General features: G+C 36.7%; 1 protein-coding gene across 1 annotated transcript in view; it reads left to right on the top strand.

The window, feature by feature from the left end:
• The window catches only part of LOC306883702 (ATP-binding cassette sub-family C member 5-like), a 45,849-nt gene extending 27,788 nt beyond the window's left edge, over positions 1–18,061 (top strand). Inside the window, exons 17-29 of the mRNA XM_079439113.1 lie at positions 185–369; positions 3,157–3,303; positions 6,273–6,402; positions 6,527–6,680; positions 7,986–8,114; positions 9,748–9,934; positions 10,072–10,161; positions 11,595–11,781; positions 11,902–12,061; positions 13,268–13,346; positions 13,441–13,554; positions 15,376–15,540; positions 16,446–18,061. Of these exons, the coding sequence (XP_079295239.1) occupies positions 185–369; positions 3,157–3,303; positions 6,273–6,402; positions 6,527–6,680; positions 7,986–8,114; positions 9,748–9,934; positions 10,072–10,161; positions 11,595–11,781; positions 11,902–12,061; positions 13,268–13,346; positions 13,441–13,554; positions 15,376–15,540; positions 16,446–16,544 (1,826 nt within the window). The 3' untranslated portion in view covers positions 16,545–18,061. The remainder of the gene's footprint in view (positions 1–184; positions 370–3,156; positions 3,304–6,272; positions 6,403–6,526; positions 6,681–7,985; positions 8,115–9,747; positions 9,935–10,071; positions 10,162–11,594; positions 11,782–11,901; positions 12,062–13,267; positions 13,347–13,440; positions 13,555–15,375; positions 15,541–16,445) is intronic.
• Positions 18,062–18,490: the final 429 nt, after the last annotated feature.

Raw genomic sequence — 18,490 nt, 5'->3', positions numbered from 1 at the left:
AACATCCCAGGACTGTTATACTCAATATAAGCACTTCTGGAACACCACCCAGCAAATAAATTGCCTGTTTTCTTTGATCTGGTTTGGTCATAGGCTAGCCACCATGTGACCTGTTTTGGTCGTGGATGAGTCACACTTCTTTGTTGTTCTTCTCTCTTTCTGTTGTCTGATGTGCGCCTCACAGATCAGCTCATGCAGGCGGAGGAAAAGGGGAGCGGGGCTGTGGCCTGGACCGTGTATGCTGCTTACATCAAGGCTGCCGGAGGGCCTCTGGCCTTCATCGTGAACATCCTCCTCTTCCTCTTCACCACCGGCAGCATCGCCTTCAGCAACTGGTGGCTCAGTTACTGGATCAGGCAGGGCAGCGGGGTAAGACAAAGTGATTATTCATCTAAGAATAGCAGCTCTTCACTTAACTCACCTTCTCTTCTAACGAACGAGAGGTTCTGATTCAGTAAAAACAAACCATTGAATGAATCATTCCCGTCACTGACGATCTGACTCAAAAGAATCATTTGTGTCCTCGCCACTTGCTCATGATCTTTCATCAGTGTACTTAAGAGAATAAGGGTGGATTTCAATTATTTGTATGAATAATAGCTTTAATGGTTAGTTCACCCCATAATTAAAATTTTGTCATCATTGATCAGCTAACAATGTTTACAGCATCCAAAGTTGCATTCAGATTTTCAGATACGTCAACAAATAATCGATTAATTATTGTTGAGGACGGGTTGATGAATAGACAACACAAAAAGTCAGTATTGTATATTTTATATTACTAATCATTAACTCAACACAAGTTCCTGTATTCTGGATGTTTCTGGCCTCTGCATCACATCTTGCTCTTTAAAGTGATACTCCACCCAAAAATCAACTTCTCTCATTGTTTACTCACCCTCAAAATAATAAAAAAATATAAATAAAATTCCCTTTTTTTCTTTGACTCATGTATGTTTTTGGCCAGTTCATTTTAAAATTCATACTTAGTATGTGTACACCCCTGTGGGCACCCCTGTGGTGCATCAAGTAATTGTTATGATGTTTACGTACGTTATTAAGTCAGACATTGAAGTGAGTTGCTGATTGACACTCTCCTGAGGAAGATCCCATTTTGGCAATATTATAAGTGACCTTTCTTTCTTTCTGTTTTAAAGATATATTCTTTGGATTGTTTAACTACTCAAAAGAGAATATAGGAAAATATAACTTAATTAATTTGCGATTCCTGCTAGCTAAATTTCACATACATAAACAGAAATTTACTGTCTCTAAACCGAAGTCCCGATCTGAATAATGATTTGTGAACCATTATTCAGATCTGAATAAAAAAATTCACGAGTCCACTCCGAAATTCAAATGATTCGCGATACGCACTCCAAAGGTACGATCTAAATAATGATTTGCGAACCCTTCAATATGGTGGCCATTATTGTTTTCATTCCGAAGTGCCCTTCGAAGGGCGATATATTCCGTTTGGAACACAATGAAGATCAAATGATTTGTGTTCTGAAATCCCAAAAGATTTGCAAACCCAATCCAAAATTCCGATCTAAATCAAATTATTTGCGATTCACATTCTGAAGTCCTGATCTGAATCAAATGATACGCGATCTGATTGGAGCGCTTCAAAACAGTGAATCATTTTGCGATGCAATGGTTTAACTGATTCAGAGTTTTGAAAAGCTCAGTTTCACCTGTCACTACGTGATTTTAAATCATAAGCGATGTCGAAATTCAAAAATGCATGGCTCTTTTGAACTGGTTTTTGCTGGTGAATCGTTTGAACTCAGCAACCATATCACCCTGTAGCCCAAGACTGGTTGCCCACTGAAGCTAAGCAGGGTTGAGCCTGGTCAGTACCTGGATGGGAGACCTCCTGGGAAAACTAGCTTGCTGCTGGAAGAGGTGTTAGTGTTAGTCTGGGTGGGTCCTAGCGCCCCAGTGTAGTGATGGGGACACTATACTGTAAAAAGCACCGTCCTTCGGATGAGACGTTACACTGAGGTCCTGACTCTCTGTGGTCATTAAAAATCCCAGGATGTCCTTCGAAAAAGAGTAGGAGTGTAACCACAGCACCCTGGCCAAATTTTGCCTATTTGCCTCTGATTATCATGGCCTCCTAATCATCCCCTTACACTGATTGAATTCATTACTCTGTCTCCTCTCCACCAATAAGCTGGTGTGTGGTGGGCGTTCTGGCACAATATGGTGGATGCTCAATTAATATAGATTTACTTTAAAAAAAAATCTCTTTATAAATATTTTAAAGCATCAGAGTTTTGGGTAAACAGACTTTCAGTAGAGAGACAGATTTAATTAAAAACATCTTCATTTGTGTTATGAAATTGAACAAATTTCTTATGGGTTTGGAATGACATGAGGGTGAGTGAATGATGACAGAATTTACATTTTAGAGTAAAATAACCCTTTAAAATTGACCTTGATACTTTTTCGGTTCTTTTGTACCCTTTTTGGAGCTTGAAAGCTTACACGTTCCTTATAATTGCGAGGAAATCGGAAACAGGTCAGAATCTCTCATTTTGAGTTTCATAGAAGAAAGTGAGTCTTCACAACTCTGCTGAAAAAAAAACAATAGAAACCATCACAGAAATTCTAATGGTTTCCACTACAAAAACCATTACAAATCATCAACTTTTAACCATTAAAAATGGTATTATGTAGTGTGAAATGGTATTAGTGGGTTTAACAAGCCACCAATAGAAGGCGACCAATTATCAATAGAGACCCACATTACAATTTCCATTAAAACCAATACAATTCCCATTATAACCAGTAAAACCAGCACAAATTTTGTGATGGTGTCTGTTGTTTTTTTCAGCAGGGAGGTTTGGAAAATGAAAAATTATGCCAGTTTTAATTTTTAGGTGAATTATTCCTTTAAGGCGACAAACCACCAGCTTTAATCGCCGAGTTTTGATGCTTAGCCGAAACGAACATCAATCCCGAAACTAATTAGAAGTGCCAGACTCCACACGATTTACTCAGAGGGACAATCACGGCAACAGATGTTGCAGTTAACTCACATTCTGTAAAATAATTGAGACTGGGACTGGTGCACACAGTTCAGCTGGTTTGTTGGGAGTCTCCAGGGAAGGATCATGTTTCCAAGGTGATGTTCCTTTGTCCCTGCAGAATTCCTCGATGCTGCAGGCAAACGAGACCGCCGAGAGCGACAGCATGCGGCTGAATCCACACATCCAGTACTACTCCAGGGTGTACGTCTTATCCATGGGGGCGGCGCTCTTCCTGAAGACGGTGCGAGGGCTGGTGTTCGTCAAGGTAATCTGGAGTTTATTTGTCAGCGTACGAGATTCCTCTGTTCAGTCTTCCTGTCTCCATTACACACAGCTGAATTTTTTATCAAACACTTGGGTCCTTAGGCAGATGCATTTCCTCTTTGCTCATGCACTATTCATCACTGCCTGAATCTACCTGAGAGGGAGATCTCTTAAGGGGGTCATTGCAATTAATGCCTTTTTCCCACGGTGGTATAGTCTTTGTAGACCGATATGTTATTGACTGTGCACGTGATTTTTGAAGCTTTGAATCAACTGAACCAATTGCTTTGCAAAGTTATTTACTATTTTGAAGCGCTCCAAACATCGCACATTGATGACGCCTGCTCGTCAAAACTGTAAAAGCAACAAAAACTCAGGCCAAAAATGTTAATATAGTAAATGCAATAAACACATCATGAAATACCATCACATATGAAGTCTCTGTATTAATTTGCAGGGTTTGTATTGTTTTGTTTGTTAAAATAAAGACGATTTGATTGATAGCATTATTTTTATTTTTATTTTTACAAGACTTCTATAGATTTCGTGACATATTGTTACCGTGAATTCTTTTGGCCACAATAATTGTGGAGTGAAAAATCTAGAAGAGTGTACTTCCCATAGTTTCAGCTTCATTTCCACTGCAAATCCCTGCTCTGCAATCCATGACATTGCCAAGTGTCTGCTTTTCTCTCTCTTTTTTCTGCTCTTTAATTGAAATTGCCTGCAGGCTAAATCCATTTATCTGTCCAGTGTCTTGACTTTGAGCTGGAGGGGTTGAGTATATGTGTCCCCTCAGGAACCCGTGCCCTCTTCTCCATTAAGTAGAGCCGACAGCACATTAGAGAGGTTATGTGTCTGTGTAATTGTGTGCCACTTGTATTCACTAATTCCTCGATGATGGCTAATCTTTTTTTACCCAGAGGTAAGATTGCAAATTTGGGAACTTTACATATTCTGTTAATGGAACGAGTGCCAGAAAGCATCAAATCCAAACAGTAACATGTTTTCCCATGAGGATAACATGAGGAATTTTGTTATGAGGGATGTCTGGCATATTCTCAGTGGTCTCCTGACATGTGTTTGAGAATATTTGTACTTATGTAACTGTGTGTGTTTTTATATGTGTTGCTGCTGCTCTTTGCGGCACGGCCTGTCTGTTCGCTGTACAGTTCACGGTGACTGTTTTCTATTTCTGATGTACTGCAATCCCAGCCACTTTATTTTCCCTGTGTGACTTAAAATGACAAAATTAATTAATTTATGTATGTCTTTTATTTTTATATATATATTCAATGTATTAGATACACTATCATTCACGTCTTACTTTAATGAAAAGAAGTCTTTTACTCACCTGTGCCTCATTTATTTGATTAAAATGACAGAAAAATTGGGAAATAGTATTACAATTTAAAATAACTGTTTTCAATTTTAATATAGTTTGAAATGTAATTTATTTCTGTGATCAAAGCTGTATTTACAGCATCATTACTCCAGTCTTTAGTGTCACATGATCTTCAGAAATCATATTTTTGTGGAAACATTTTATTTTTCAGGATTCTTTCAAGAATAGAAAGTTCAAGAGAACAGCATTTATTTAAAATAGAAATATGTTGTAATGTTATCAGTGTATTAACTGTCACTTCTGAATTTAATAAATCCTCACTGAATTAAAGTATTAATTTCTTAGGGGGAAAAAAATGTTACTGACCTCAAACAACACACATTTTCACTTAACCACTACACAACACTGAACCTCAGTATGCTTGCACAAAAATATCCTCTTCTTTCTTTTTTCTCCATTTCTCCTCTGTTCTGTCTAGTTTCCTAAATTAGCTTTCTTATAAGCATCACATTGTATACCGCAAATATCGTGACGAATTACTAATGCTCCTCTAATGTAAGGTGCTTTGGATAAAACATTTAGCTACTGTAAATGCATACAGGTAAACATACATACAGGTAAATGTTAAAATAATACTGTTTTCAAGTGACTAGTAACGTTTTCATTTACAAGCACATATCTGACATACTTTTTCAAATAATTAACACCATTTATATATTTTCCGTTTATATACAGACAGCTCTCCTGTCCTCATGTTGACAGAAATGGGTTGTAAGTGCAGAGGTGTTTTGCGCTGTGTGAACATGATTTTAGTGTATTACAGACTAAATGTGAACATGCATTTACTCATCTCACTTACACAAAAACAGATTCAGTATTCCTCAAAAAAAATCATAAAAACAGTGAAATGCAAACTCAGAATATGACACAAACCTGCTTAAATGTTAACACAAAAATCCTTTATGTATTTAATTTCTTCAGCCTGAGGCGTATTCATTTCACTTTTGGTGTGAAAGGTCTTTTACATTTGCCAAAAAACAAACAAGCAAGCCCAGACTAGATAAGAAAAAGTAACACAATTTGTTTCTTTTTAAAGGGAGTAACCCAATATTGTAATGCATTACTTTTAAAAGTAATTTTCCCCAACACTGATATTAAATATGTTGTATATTAACTTTCATTTGCACCAAAAAAGCTGGTAAAGGGGTCTCCGGCCTCTTAATTAAAATCTTCTATTGCTTCTAACCAGATGTTTCAGGGGTGTCCTCAGGAGGGAACAACAGTGAACATTGTTTAAGCTGTTTTGCTGTTCTGAAAAGGGTCATGCAAAGTCTTTATTCCAGTGAATATCTGTCATCAAAGCAGGTAATTCACCTGTTTTCCTGAGGCATGTGTGTGATGTCTCAGGCTGGGCCTTACAGAGCAGAAGCATTCCTGTGTGCTTGCCAAGGTTTTCCCCATGTAAATCTAGCTATTATGGCTGTTTAAATGTTTGTGTGCATCCCTGACCTGTTTATTTGCTTTATAATTCTTGTAGGTTTTTTAAATCTCCGGCCCATTTATTAGCATTTTGGTTGTGTCTGGGTGCATGCATTATTAACACTGTTGTTTTGTTGTTTTTGCAGTGCACTGTGCGGGCAGCCTCGGTTCTGCATGATAAGCTATTTAAGACTCTACTTCTGAGCCCCATGCGCTTTTTTGACACAACACCCCTGGGACGCATTCTCAACCGATTCTCCAGGGACATGGATGAGGGTGGGGAACCTCTCTCTATCTTTCTTCACAAATCCTTTCAAATGCAGGATGACGGGGGCGTCTCGAAACGGTTTGATGTCTCGTTCTCTCACACGTTCGCTCTCTGTTCTTCCTCTTTGCGTAGTTGACGTGCGTCTGGCGATGCAAGCTGAAATGCTGCTCCAGAATGTGACTTTAGTGCTGTTCTGCCTGGGCATGGTGGGCGCTGTGTTTCCCTGGTTCCTGATCTCCATCATTCCTTTAGGGGCGTTCCTCTTCATCGTCAACCGCATCTCCAGGTTTGGTCTTACTTACTTATTTATTGGGTCAAACGGATAGTTGAGCTGTGTCATTGTATAAAATAGAACCAAATATATAGGTCAGGCTGATTAATCAACTAATATGTGTTCCAACGATTTGCACAAAGTCATCAAACCTAGTGGCTTCTATCTTAAATAAACTTTAAAATACACACTTTTCAAGAAAAACATTTAACAAATATTATAATTAATCACATAATTGTTTAATTAAAATTTATATTTTTTTCTTATATATTAACCACATACTGTATATACTGTATATATATATATATATTAATAATCTCTAATTATATTATTTGAAAAAGTAAATATTTATATATATGTGTGTGTATGTTATAAAAAATTATGTATATGTACATAAAATTAAACATTTAAATATTTACATTTTATAAATATTTGACATTTATATTTTAATATTTATAATATTTACATTTACTTATAGATAATACATAGACTGTAAAACATTTGTAATAAACTTGGTAAATAAAACAATTATTTAAAAAATTATTTTACAAAAAATCATATTTTAGTTGCTATTTCATGCCATTTCTACTTCTAAATTTCATGTTTAATTAAATGTTTTACTTGCCGTTTATTTGTAATTGTACTAGCAAGTTCTAAGTGAAAATTTCTAGACTAATTTCCTGAAATTGCTAAATAATTTTAAATAAATGTTTATAATAGAAAAAAAATGTATACAGGTGTATATATATATATATATTTTTTTTAAATATATCTAAAAAGACAACAGAACCACCCTTATAAATATATTTTCATAGCATTTGTCTTAGAGAAAGCATGTCAAGGGCATGTTTGTCCTCCTTCGCTTGGCCTCTTTTTAAGAAAAGAATGAATCATTAACAACATAATTCACATGCAATGCCTTTTTCATATATGCACTTAAAATCAGCCTGACTGCTCATCATTAATGGCCTGTCTCTGCCTGACGCTGCTGTCCTGCCTGCGTTAGCACTGATGTGTCACAGGCCCTATAAAGCCCCGTATAAATCAGTTCAGAAGCCAGAAATGACTGCAGCTCAGCCAGGAAGATCCCCTCAGTCTCACCGCTATTGTCCCCTGTGGGCCTCCATCTCATAAGCCACTAACCTGTCACATCACAGGCAGCTCTGTGAGCCACACAGATAAGCAGATGAGATGAGCCAGAGCTTTGATCAAAACTCAGCCGTATGTCACCGCTCATATTCTAAGACTGGCTCACTTTTTGTCAGGGACTGAAAAATATATATATAAATATACTTTTCCGATTGTCCTTTTTACCCAAAGGGTTCTCATTCGTGAGCTGAAGCGCCAGGAAAATATCAGCCAATCCCCTTTCACCTCTCATATCACCAGCAGTCTGCAAGGCCTGTCCACTATCTATGCTTACGGCAGGGGTGCTGACTTCATACACAGGTAATATTCAGACAACAGAACGCCCTTCATGACTTTACTGAACTTTTCTCTGAAACAAACACTGCAGTGAAACTTTACTTGAGGTCTGCATGTACTGTGGCCTCAGAAAGTTTGCACAAAGTTCAAACAGTGCATACAAGCCACACTCACTAATGGCATTGCATCAGAAAATCATGACAAATACAGAACCTAGTGACCTTTATTTTAAGGAAACTTTATTATACATACTTTTCAAGAAAAATTCACAATAAGAGGTTTAAGTTTTAAATAAAACTGTAATAATAAAGACTTACTTTGATAATGCAATATATACTTATATTTTAATACAGACAGACAGACAGACAGACAGATAGAGAGATAGAGAGACAGACAGACAGACAGATAGAGAGAGAGAGAGAGAGACAGACAGACAGACAGACAGACAGACAGATGGAGAGATAGAGAGAGAGAGAGAGACAGACAGACAGACAGATAGAGATAGAGAGAGAGACAGACAGACAGACAGATAGAGAGACAGATAGAGAGATAGATAGAGAGACAGACAGACAGACAGACAGACAGACAGACAGACAGACAGACAGACAGACAGACAGATAGAGAGATAGAGAGACAGACAGACAGACAGATAGAGAGAGAGAGAGAGAGACAGACAGACAGACAGACAGACAGACAGATGGAGAGATAGAGAGAGAGAGAGAGACAGACAGACAGACAGATAGAGATAGAGAGAGAGAGACAGACAGACAGACAGACAGACAGATAGAGAGATAGATAGAGAGACAGACAGACAGACAGACAGACAGACAGACAGACAGACAGACAGATAGAGAGATAGAGAGACAGACAGACAGACAGACAGACAGACAGACAGACAGATGGAGAGATAGAGAGAGAGAGACAGACAGACAGATAGAGAGATAGAGAGATAGAGAGAGACAGACAGACAGACAGACAGACAGACAGACAGATAGAGAGATAGATAGATAGATAGATAGATAGATAGATAGATAGATAGATAGATAGATAGATAGATAGATAGATAGAGAGACAGACAGACAGACAGACAGACAGACAGACAGACAGACAGACAGACAGACAGACAGACAGACAGACAGACAGACAGACAGATAGAGAGAGAGAGACAGACAGACAGACAGATAGAGAGATAGAGAGAGAGAGACAGACAGACAGACAGACAGATAGAGAGAGACAGACAGACAGACAGACAGATAGAGAGAGAGAGAGAGAGAGAGAGAGACAGACAGACAGACAGATGTTTCTTCAGCAGTAAATCAGTATATTAGAATGATTTCTGAAGGATCATGTGACACTAAAGACTGGGGTAATGATGCTGAAAATACAGATTTGATCACAGATATGAATTACATTTTACAATATATTACAATAGAAAACAGGTATTTTAAATTGTAATAATATTTCACAATATTACTGTTTTTTTTAATCAAATAAATGTAGCCTTGGTGAGCAGAAGAGACTTCTTTCTATCTATATAACTGTGTGTGTGTGTGTGTGTGTGTGTTTATACACACACACACAAGATTAAAAGTGTATTATAAATAAACTTACAAAGTAAAGACTTAAATAAGGCTAAAAATGTGTTATATTCCACCAGGAATCAAGCCCTGCTTGACACAAATCAAGCGTGTCACTATCTGTTCAGCTGTGCTATGCGCTGGCTGGCTGTGCGTCTGGACCTCATCAGCATTTCTCTCATCACCACCGTCGCCCTCCTCATCGTCTTCATGCACGGCCGCATTCCTCCTGCCTACGCCGGTCTGGCCATCTCCTACGCCGTACAGGTGCGCCGCTCTCTCATGCTGTATATGAGAGGGGAAGCTTGTAGGGCAGGGCCGTTACTGTGCCGTGAATAATTTCCATTGCTTACTATTGCACAGTTGTTATTCACTGCTCGTTTTCTTTCCCTTTCCACATCCAGCTAACCGGCCTGTTTCAGTTCACCGTGAGGCTGCTTTCTGAAACCGAAGCCCGTTTTACATCAGTGGAGCGGATCAATCATTACATAAAGGTAGAAGCTCCTGTGACACATGTGTGCTGGTTGTGTCAGTGGCAAATAGAAAGAGACGGACCGTTTGTTATTCAATTGACACAGCTCACAAAAGACACCGGCTCTTTGCTTTGCACAGGCGGCTGAGCCCAGCGGTCAGCACGCTGCATAGTGAGCCTGCAACATCCCGCTCAGCAGGCTTCATGGCATGCGTTTTTTGCCAGACAGAACATCATAGCGTATGACACAGCTTGTTTCAGGAGGCTCTTATCAAAACAGAGCAGTACAGCTGTCTTAGCTGCCGCCCAAGTGGCGGAGAGCATTTTACAGTGATTAATGAAGCCAATAATGGTCTCGCTGAGTTCTGAAGCACAAAGTATCCAGCTTATTTTGCAATGCAAAAGTAAGCCGCTATAGGTAAGTAACTCCGTATAAAAAAGTGCAGTAAAACTATTTGATCCATTTAAAAACAGCTTGCTTACTCTATGAATCAACAGTCAAATCCCAAAGTGAATACCTCTAAAATAGGTCATATAGCCTACAGTTTATGTGCTTGCCTTGCATTATGATCATTGTACACTCTTAAAGGGATAGTTCATCCAAAAATGAAAACTTGCTATTAATTTACTCACCCTCAGGCCATTCCAGATGTACCTGTAGGTAGAACAGTACAGAAGGGTTTTAGCTGAAATCATGGTCCTTGGTGATTCATAGTCAAGTCAGCAGCTGCCCTTTTTTGGAAATAAAAAAATCAAAAGCCTATCAAGGAGCACAAAATGAATCCCTGTGGCTCCTGATGATATATTGAGGTCTAATGAAGTGAAACGATCGGTCTGTGCAAGAAACTGAACATTATTTACAGCATAATTACCTGTAATCCAGAGCCTCAGACAAACAGTCCGGAGTGATGTTCGGTTCACGAACAAATCATTCGTTTGAACTGGTTCTTTTTAGTGAACTAGTTGAATAAGCTTTACCTTTGCTGTTTGATCACATTTCTCATGTATGTAAAGTACCTGTAAATATGGCAAATCGCAAGAGAAGCTTGATGTGTACTGACAGCTATACATTATTTACAGGTATTATATTCGTAAGGATTTTTATATAGTAACTATATTGTTGTCATCAAGTAAGTTTTTTTCATAATGCTTCCCCTAATCCGGTAAAAAAAATTCTTACAAGTGTTGTCCTGCATAACTGGTAGTATAACAAGCCTTCGAACAAATAAAATCAAAACAAATAGGTGCAAAAAAAGACTAGTATTTTCAATGTTGACTAGCAGCAGCATAATTATAATTATACGTTGAAATAATATGATAACAAATAGTAATATCAAGCAGTATAACAGACTATTTTGTACAGCTAATGACACCAGAAGCCTCACACATTCAAGTTACTAATGGTTGCACCTGCTCTTTCATTAAAAATAATGCAGATAATCATTATTCACTCAGAACCTGGAAAGCGAAGGTCCTCGACAGATCTGCGGCTCCTCTGCTTCCAGCTGGCCAGAAGAAGGACGAATCTCCTTCCAGAATGTGGAAATGCGATATCGGGATGACCTTCCTCTGGTCCTGAAGAATCTGTCCTTTAGTGTGCTTCCAGAGGAGACCGTAGGGATAGTTGGCAGAACGGGTTCAGGTACGCCTGTCTACTTGGCTTTGTTTTTATCCTATCAGATGTTGTTTGTGTTCGTCTGTACTGCGGGTCATATTACTGGTGGAGGAAATAGATTGTGACACAGGTGGGTTGTTTCTTCAGGGAAATCTTCACTGGGCGTCGCACTCTTCAGACTAGTGGAGCTCAGCCGAGGATCAATCATCATTGATGGTGTCAACATCGCTCACATTGGTCTGGAGGACTTGAGGAGCAAGCTGTCAGTCATCCCCCAAGAGCCGGTTCTTTTCATTGGTACTGTCAGGTACGGTCCACGTCACTTTACCAAGACTAGCCGTGCGCTATCATTCCTGAAGTCATGAAGTCAAAATGATGCAACCCATTTCACTTACGCAATGTCACATACAGTACTTCAGTGTGAAACAGGATATTCAACAAGAAAAAAAAAGTAGGACTAGACATGTTATCTATCTAGGATTGATTGGATTGAGAAAAGTGGGCATTATATAAACTGTCATTCAAACATTTTGGATCAGTTAGATTTTTTTTTTTTTTTAAAGAAGGCTCTAATGCTCATTTAAGCTGCATTTATTTCATCAAAAAACAAACTGTGAAATATTATTACAATTTAAAATAACTGTTTTCTGTTTTAATATACTTTAAAATGTAATTTATTCCTGTAATCAAAGCTGAATTTTCAGGATCATTACTCCAGTTTTCAATGTCACATGATCCTTCACAAATAATTCTAATATGTTGATTTATTATCAATGTTGAAAACAGTTTTTCAGGATTCCTTGATAAATTAAAAAGTTAAAGAACAAGATTTATTCAAAATAGAAATCCTTTGTAACACTATACATGACCATTCAAACGTTTGAGGTCGGTACGTTTTCTTTTTTCTTTTATTTATTCTGCAATGATGTGTTAAATTGATAAAAGGTGATTGTAAATGCTTATATTATTATGTAAGATTTCTATTTTTTATAAATGCTGTTCTTTTGAACTTTTTACTTACAAAGAGTTCTGAAAAAATTATCACAGGTTCCAAAAAAAGATTTAGAAGCACGACTGATTCCAACACTGATGATAACTGAGCAGCAAATCAGCATATTCAAATGATTTCTGAAGGATCATGTGACACTGAAGACTGCTGAAAATTCAACTTTGCATCACAGAAATAAATGACATTTTACAATATATTCAAATAGAAAACACTTATTTTAAACTGTAATAATATTTCACATTATTACTGTTTGTTTCTGTATATTTGATCAAGTAAATGCAACCTTGGTGAGCAGAAGAGACTTTAAAAACACATTAAAAATATTACTGATGCCAAACTTTTGAACTGCAGTGTCATTTCAGAAGTAGAGCAAGTTATTGCATTTTGATGAAAGATTGCAAAGATAAACTTTTTTTCCCCTTAAGAATAAGATCCACTTGATGAATGGTGCACAGTAAGACTAGGGTCAGATTATGTTGACTAAGTTTCTTATATCACCAACAGATCAAATCTGGATCCATGGGATCAATATACAGATGCACAAATCTGGGAAGCTCTGGAGAAAACACACATTAAGGACATGGTGAGTAAGAGCAGAAGGTTTTGGCTTGATTTTCCTTGACATCGTATTGGCTTTGGAGTAGCTGTGCTTTAGTCACATGTTGATTTATTTTCAGGTAAGCCAGCTGCCGAATTCACTGCATTCAGAGGTGACGGATAACGGAGAGAACTTCTCAGTGGGAGAGAGACAGCTGCTGTGTGTGGCCAGAGCTCTTCTCAGACACAGCAAGGTAACGGTTGAGATCAGATACGCTCTCCAGCACTGCTTCTTAGCCGGTTTTACATAAGAAACAACCCATTGCTCTTACAAATGTAAACAAACCAGTCCTTAAAATTTAATCTGGAAACATATTAATACTGTCAGGAACTATATTGTGGCCAGGAACTACAGTAGTCAAAAGTGGATCAAAAAAATTCATCAAAGTTGTCCTAAAACAAGAGTGCATTCTGGTTTCAGGACAACTTTGATGAAAGGTTTCCATCCACTTCAAATGCTGACTAGTGTATATTGTTGGCATCTGCCTAATTTGACTAGCCCCTATCAAGTAAGAGAATTTGTTGTGCCATAATACCATCAACAACTAAAGTCACAGCTTTCTTCTAACTCTTTAAAATGGATAAACCGGTGTGTGTAGCTGCTTTGACTATATTTGATTATATGGTTAGTTGCAGTATATTATTTGCATTCATCTTTGTTTTCCTCCTGCTGTTGAGATGCACTGGTGAATCTCAGCTGTGGTAAAGTGGTGAAACATTGCCACCACATGGCAGACAGTGAAGGACTATTGAAAAATCACAAGTGGAAAGTTCGTTCCAGTCTTTTCTTTTTTTTTCTAACTTGTTAAAAATGTAAACATGGGAAGCTTTGCACAATATGTGCAATGATCTGAGAATGGGACATGATGTAATGTTCTGTACAGCACAGTTTACATAGAATGCAGTGGAACCAGTGGTTCTCAGTGTTTTGGCTTCAAGGCCCCACATTTTGCATAAAAATATCAAAAAGCCCCCAACCCTAGGTGTGTTTTCTCAACTGTCGGCACTCCTAGTCTCTGTAAATTAAAATAATTTTTATTAAAATTAAGATAATTTATCATTTTTAATAAATATTTTTCAAGGATCCCACTCTTTTTAGCCAATGAATTTACATGACTTTACATTTAATTTGTGATTTAAAAATATTAAATATATTTTTACTCACATTTTCTACTCTATTTTAGAGCAAGGCATGACTAGAAAAATATGTATTCATTATTAATAATTAGTGCTGTCAAACGATTAATCGCATCCAAAATAAAAGTTTTTGTTTACATAATATACGTGTGTGTATTGTGTGTATTTATTATACATAGAATACAGCATATATTTTGAAAATATTTACATGTATATATTTATATTTATATCATATATAAATATATTTAACATATACACGTAACATATTTTTCTTAAATATATACATGCATGTGTGTGTATTTATATATACATAATAAATACATAAAAACTAATAATAATCTTATGGATTTTAAAGGTTTGTTTCATTTTTTATTTATTTAGAAAGAAGTAGAAATCACTTTTAAAATGAGACTCTCTCATATTCCCGGGTTTTCAAAGACACAAAACAAAAAACAAAACAGTTCTTGAGGGGGTAAATTAAGAAATATCTTGTTTTTAGTTGTTTCAGCTTATTTTAATACTTGTTTTGTCATATTTAAGTCATTGTAAGATCCTCTTAAAAGTTTGCCAAGTTCCCCTGGTTGAGAACCGCTGATTTAGACAGTTACAGTTTAAATAATAAACCCATGTTTTTATTGAATCATTTTTGTATTTACTTGATCAAAAATCATGTTTCGTGACTATTGGCTATTCTAAAAAATGACGAGACAAGCCATTGGATGTGTCCTGCCACAATGTCAATTAAACATGTCAATAAAGGAAACAAACTGTGCTTTTCAAACCATTTCATGGGGTCTAGAAGTTCATTTAAAAAACAACAACTGGCCATTAAACAGATTTGTATTGTCATTCATGTGCTGTATGTAATCTTGTTTCAGATCCTGCTGTTAGACGAGGCAACAGCTGCTATCGACACTGAGACAGACCGCCTCATACAGGACACGATTCGAACCTCGTTCAGTGGCTGCACCACTCTCGTGATCGCCCATCGCCTCAACACTGTGCTGAACTGTGACAGGATCATGGTCCTGGACCAGGGGCAGGTGTGTCTCCTCCCTCATCTGCTGTTGATTTAATGACAATGATACAGTGACCCCAAAGATAGTTTAGACACAGTCTATGAGCAGGGTGAGCGATACGTGTCAGCCAATATCATAGTTGCTTTAACAGTGTGGAAGCTGACAGGTAGACTTTATCACTTACTCTGAAAAACAAACAAGCACACCTGTGGAAAAATGTCCCTAGAAATCAATTTACTGTAAGGTGGTAAATATCACACCTTAATGAACATGTTATTTCTGTCACTGCTGTGAACTAAAAATCACACATAATATAATATGAATATGAAAAACTTTGGGAGTCTCAAAACAAATATTGAGATTGTTTTTTGTCAATATCGCTCACCATTATGTGCATAGACAACAAAACATTAAAACAAGTGGCATTTATAAGAAACAGCTCAATCACACATTTTAGGGGGAAAACATCCACAAAAGACAAGTTTGTTAGTTTTTAAATAATAAAAGTATAGATGTAATGTATGGAATAATTAAAGAATTTGCATTGTTTATAGTTAATGTGATAATCAGACTAAAAGGTGCAGTCTGTAAAAATCTCACAGAGCATAATGAATTAGTTAAATGTCATAATAAACACATTTAATTGTAAATCTGCAGTGCATATACATAGAAAGAGAGCGAGCTGTCAAACTAACATTAACATATGCAGTTGCAATTAAATATTTAACAGTGTTATGTTTTCAAAGTGTTAGCACATTTATCTGATTTGTTTCATGCGTAGAATAACTGACTCAGAACAGTAAAGTGAGTATTATAAAATGTCATTTGTTTAGAGATTGCATATTTTTGGTTTAATATTTTGTCAAAATACTGTGTGGATTTTATACAGTAAGTCATGTTCATGTGACATCATGTTGTCTTTGAAATAGATTTTGGAGTTTGACACCCCTTCATACCTGCTGGCCGATGAAAACTCACGTTTTCATGCCATGATGGTGGCAGCAGAAGAAACGCTTAGTCACCCCTAAGAAGAAAGCAGGCACCGAATACACGGAGCCTCCAGATTGAAATCCTTGAAGCTGCTCAAACTGAGATTGCCGGTTTGTTTGTTGTATTCTAAGACGATGATATTGTTATAGTTAGCACACAGAGAGACTATATAGTGTTTGATGTCATGAAGAAGAGCCTTCCGATGGGAACGGTCACTTTATTTGTGTTACCCGGAAGCATCTGGACTCCTGGAGTCAGTCTGAAGTGTTGATGTGTTTCTCAAACACGACTCCCTTCTGCCTGTGTTTGGTAGAAGTATATTTTGCACACTGATAATGTATTTGTTTTCCTGTTTTTTTTTGCTTTATAAAGGTATGCATGCAAGATATGTATCGACCGCAAGGTAACCTGTTGATTTGCCTTATTTGTATCTGACATTTTCAGACATATGAATCCAACCAAAGATGACAGATCAGTCACACATATCAATCTTTCCAGACATCAGCACAAAACCTTTTATTTTTATTATATTTTGTATTATCTCCTTGTGCTTTCATTGTTACTCATACTGTGCATTTTGTGCCTCTGCTGTTACATATTTGGCAGATATCTGTCAAAAGCATTGTGCAAATAGTGTTTTAGTGACAAAAATGTGCAATGTGAGTTCTTGCAATAATTCAACGAGACACTGCTGTTCTTATTTGTGCATATTTCTGTGTAAATCACATCTGTTGTGATGTTTTTCATTATGCTGGGTTGATTATATTCTCAGAAGATTCATGAAACCTGAAGAGACTTTAATTTATGTTTGAAATCAAGGTAGTTTCATGCACACGTGGAGGCTGGGAAGATATTAATGCTAAATATCTCATTCATTCTTGAGGAGTGCCTGTACTACTTCATATCAAGACTACACTTTGTGATCTCTTCAGGAATGGATGACTTTGTTGTTTTTATTTTTTCAGGATTATAATTGCACATAAACCTGATGATTATGCAAGAATTTGGGTCTATATATATTTTTGTATATATATAATGTATGCCATACCGTGTAGTATCTGTTAAGATATTTATCTTGAACATATCAGGATGAAGAGAAATCAGTTCACAAGCTTAGATATGCTAATCATTAAGAGTTGCCTTCTTTATGATGCAGAGATTATAGTTTTGTGGTTGTTTTACGAAACACTTGTTTTATGAAAAATTCTTTATTGAATAAAGATTATATTTATACATTTAATGGTTGTGTGTGTGTGTGTGTGTACAGGTAAACCCTATAGTAAAAAAAAAATGGTGAAATAAATCATTATTTTATTTATTGAACATGTAAAAATACAATAAATGTTTGCTGTGAAGGTTAAGGGGATAGAATATACAGTTTGTACAGTATAAATTGTTTATGTAAAGTTACAATATAACTTGGAAACTCTGAGTGTTTGTGTGTTTTAATAGCATAGTCATGACTCATATGATTTATAATTATGCGTTATTTTACCTGTCTGGACTTTTTTTGACATGTCATACATTATATAAAGACAAATGTTATATAAACATTATGTATGAAAAATTACTCCTCATGCATGACACTCAATTAGGACTTTTATCATCCTGAACAGTAAACTTCAAAAGCAGTTTTCATTTGCTAATATAATAATTTATCAAAAACAACACAAAGCCAAAAAAGCAGAATGACGCTGCGGGACCTCCTGATATAACAGGTAAAAATGCCAAATTTCCAGTGATCCTTTAGCTGATGTTTTTTGGAGATCACAAATTCAAGATACCAACTGGAAAGAGACCTTTAAGATCTCAAGTCAAGTCAAGTCACCTTTATTTATATAGCGCTTTTTACAATGCAAATTGTGTCAAAGCACTGCACAATATCAAAAAAGGAAAATAATGTGTCAATAAGTTTAAATAGTGTCTTTGCAATCAGGTTGGCGATATCGCTGGAAATGAAGCGTCCCCAACTAAGCAAGCCAGA

Source organism: Barbus barbus (assembly GCF_936440315.1).
Source record: "Barbus barbus genome assembly, chromosome: 17".
Lineage (NCBI taxonomy): Eukaryota > Metazoa > Chordata > Actinopteri > Cypriniformes > Cyprinidae > Barbus > Barbus barbus.
Note: the sequence above shows the minus strand (reverse complement) of the source record. Positions and strands in the feature narration are given on the sequence as shown.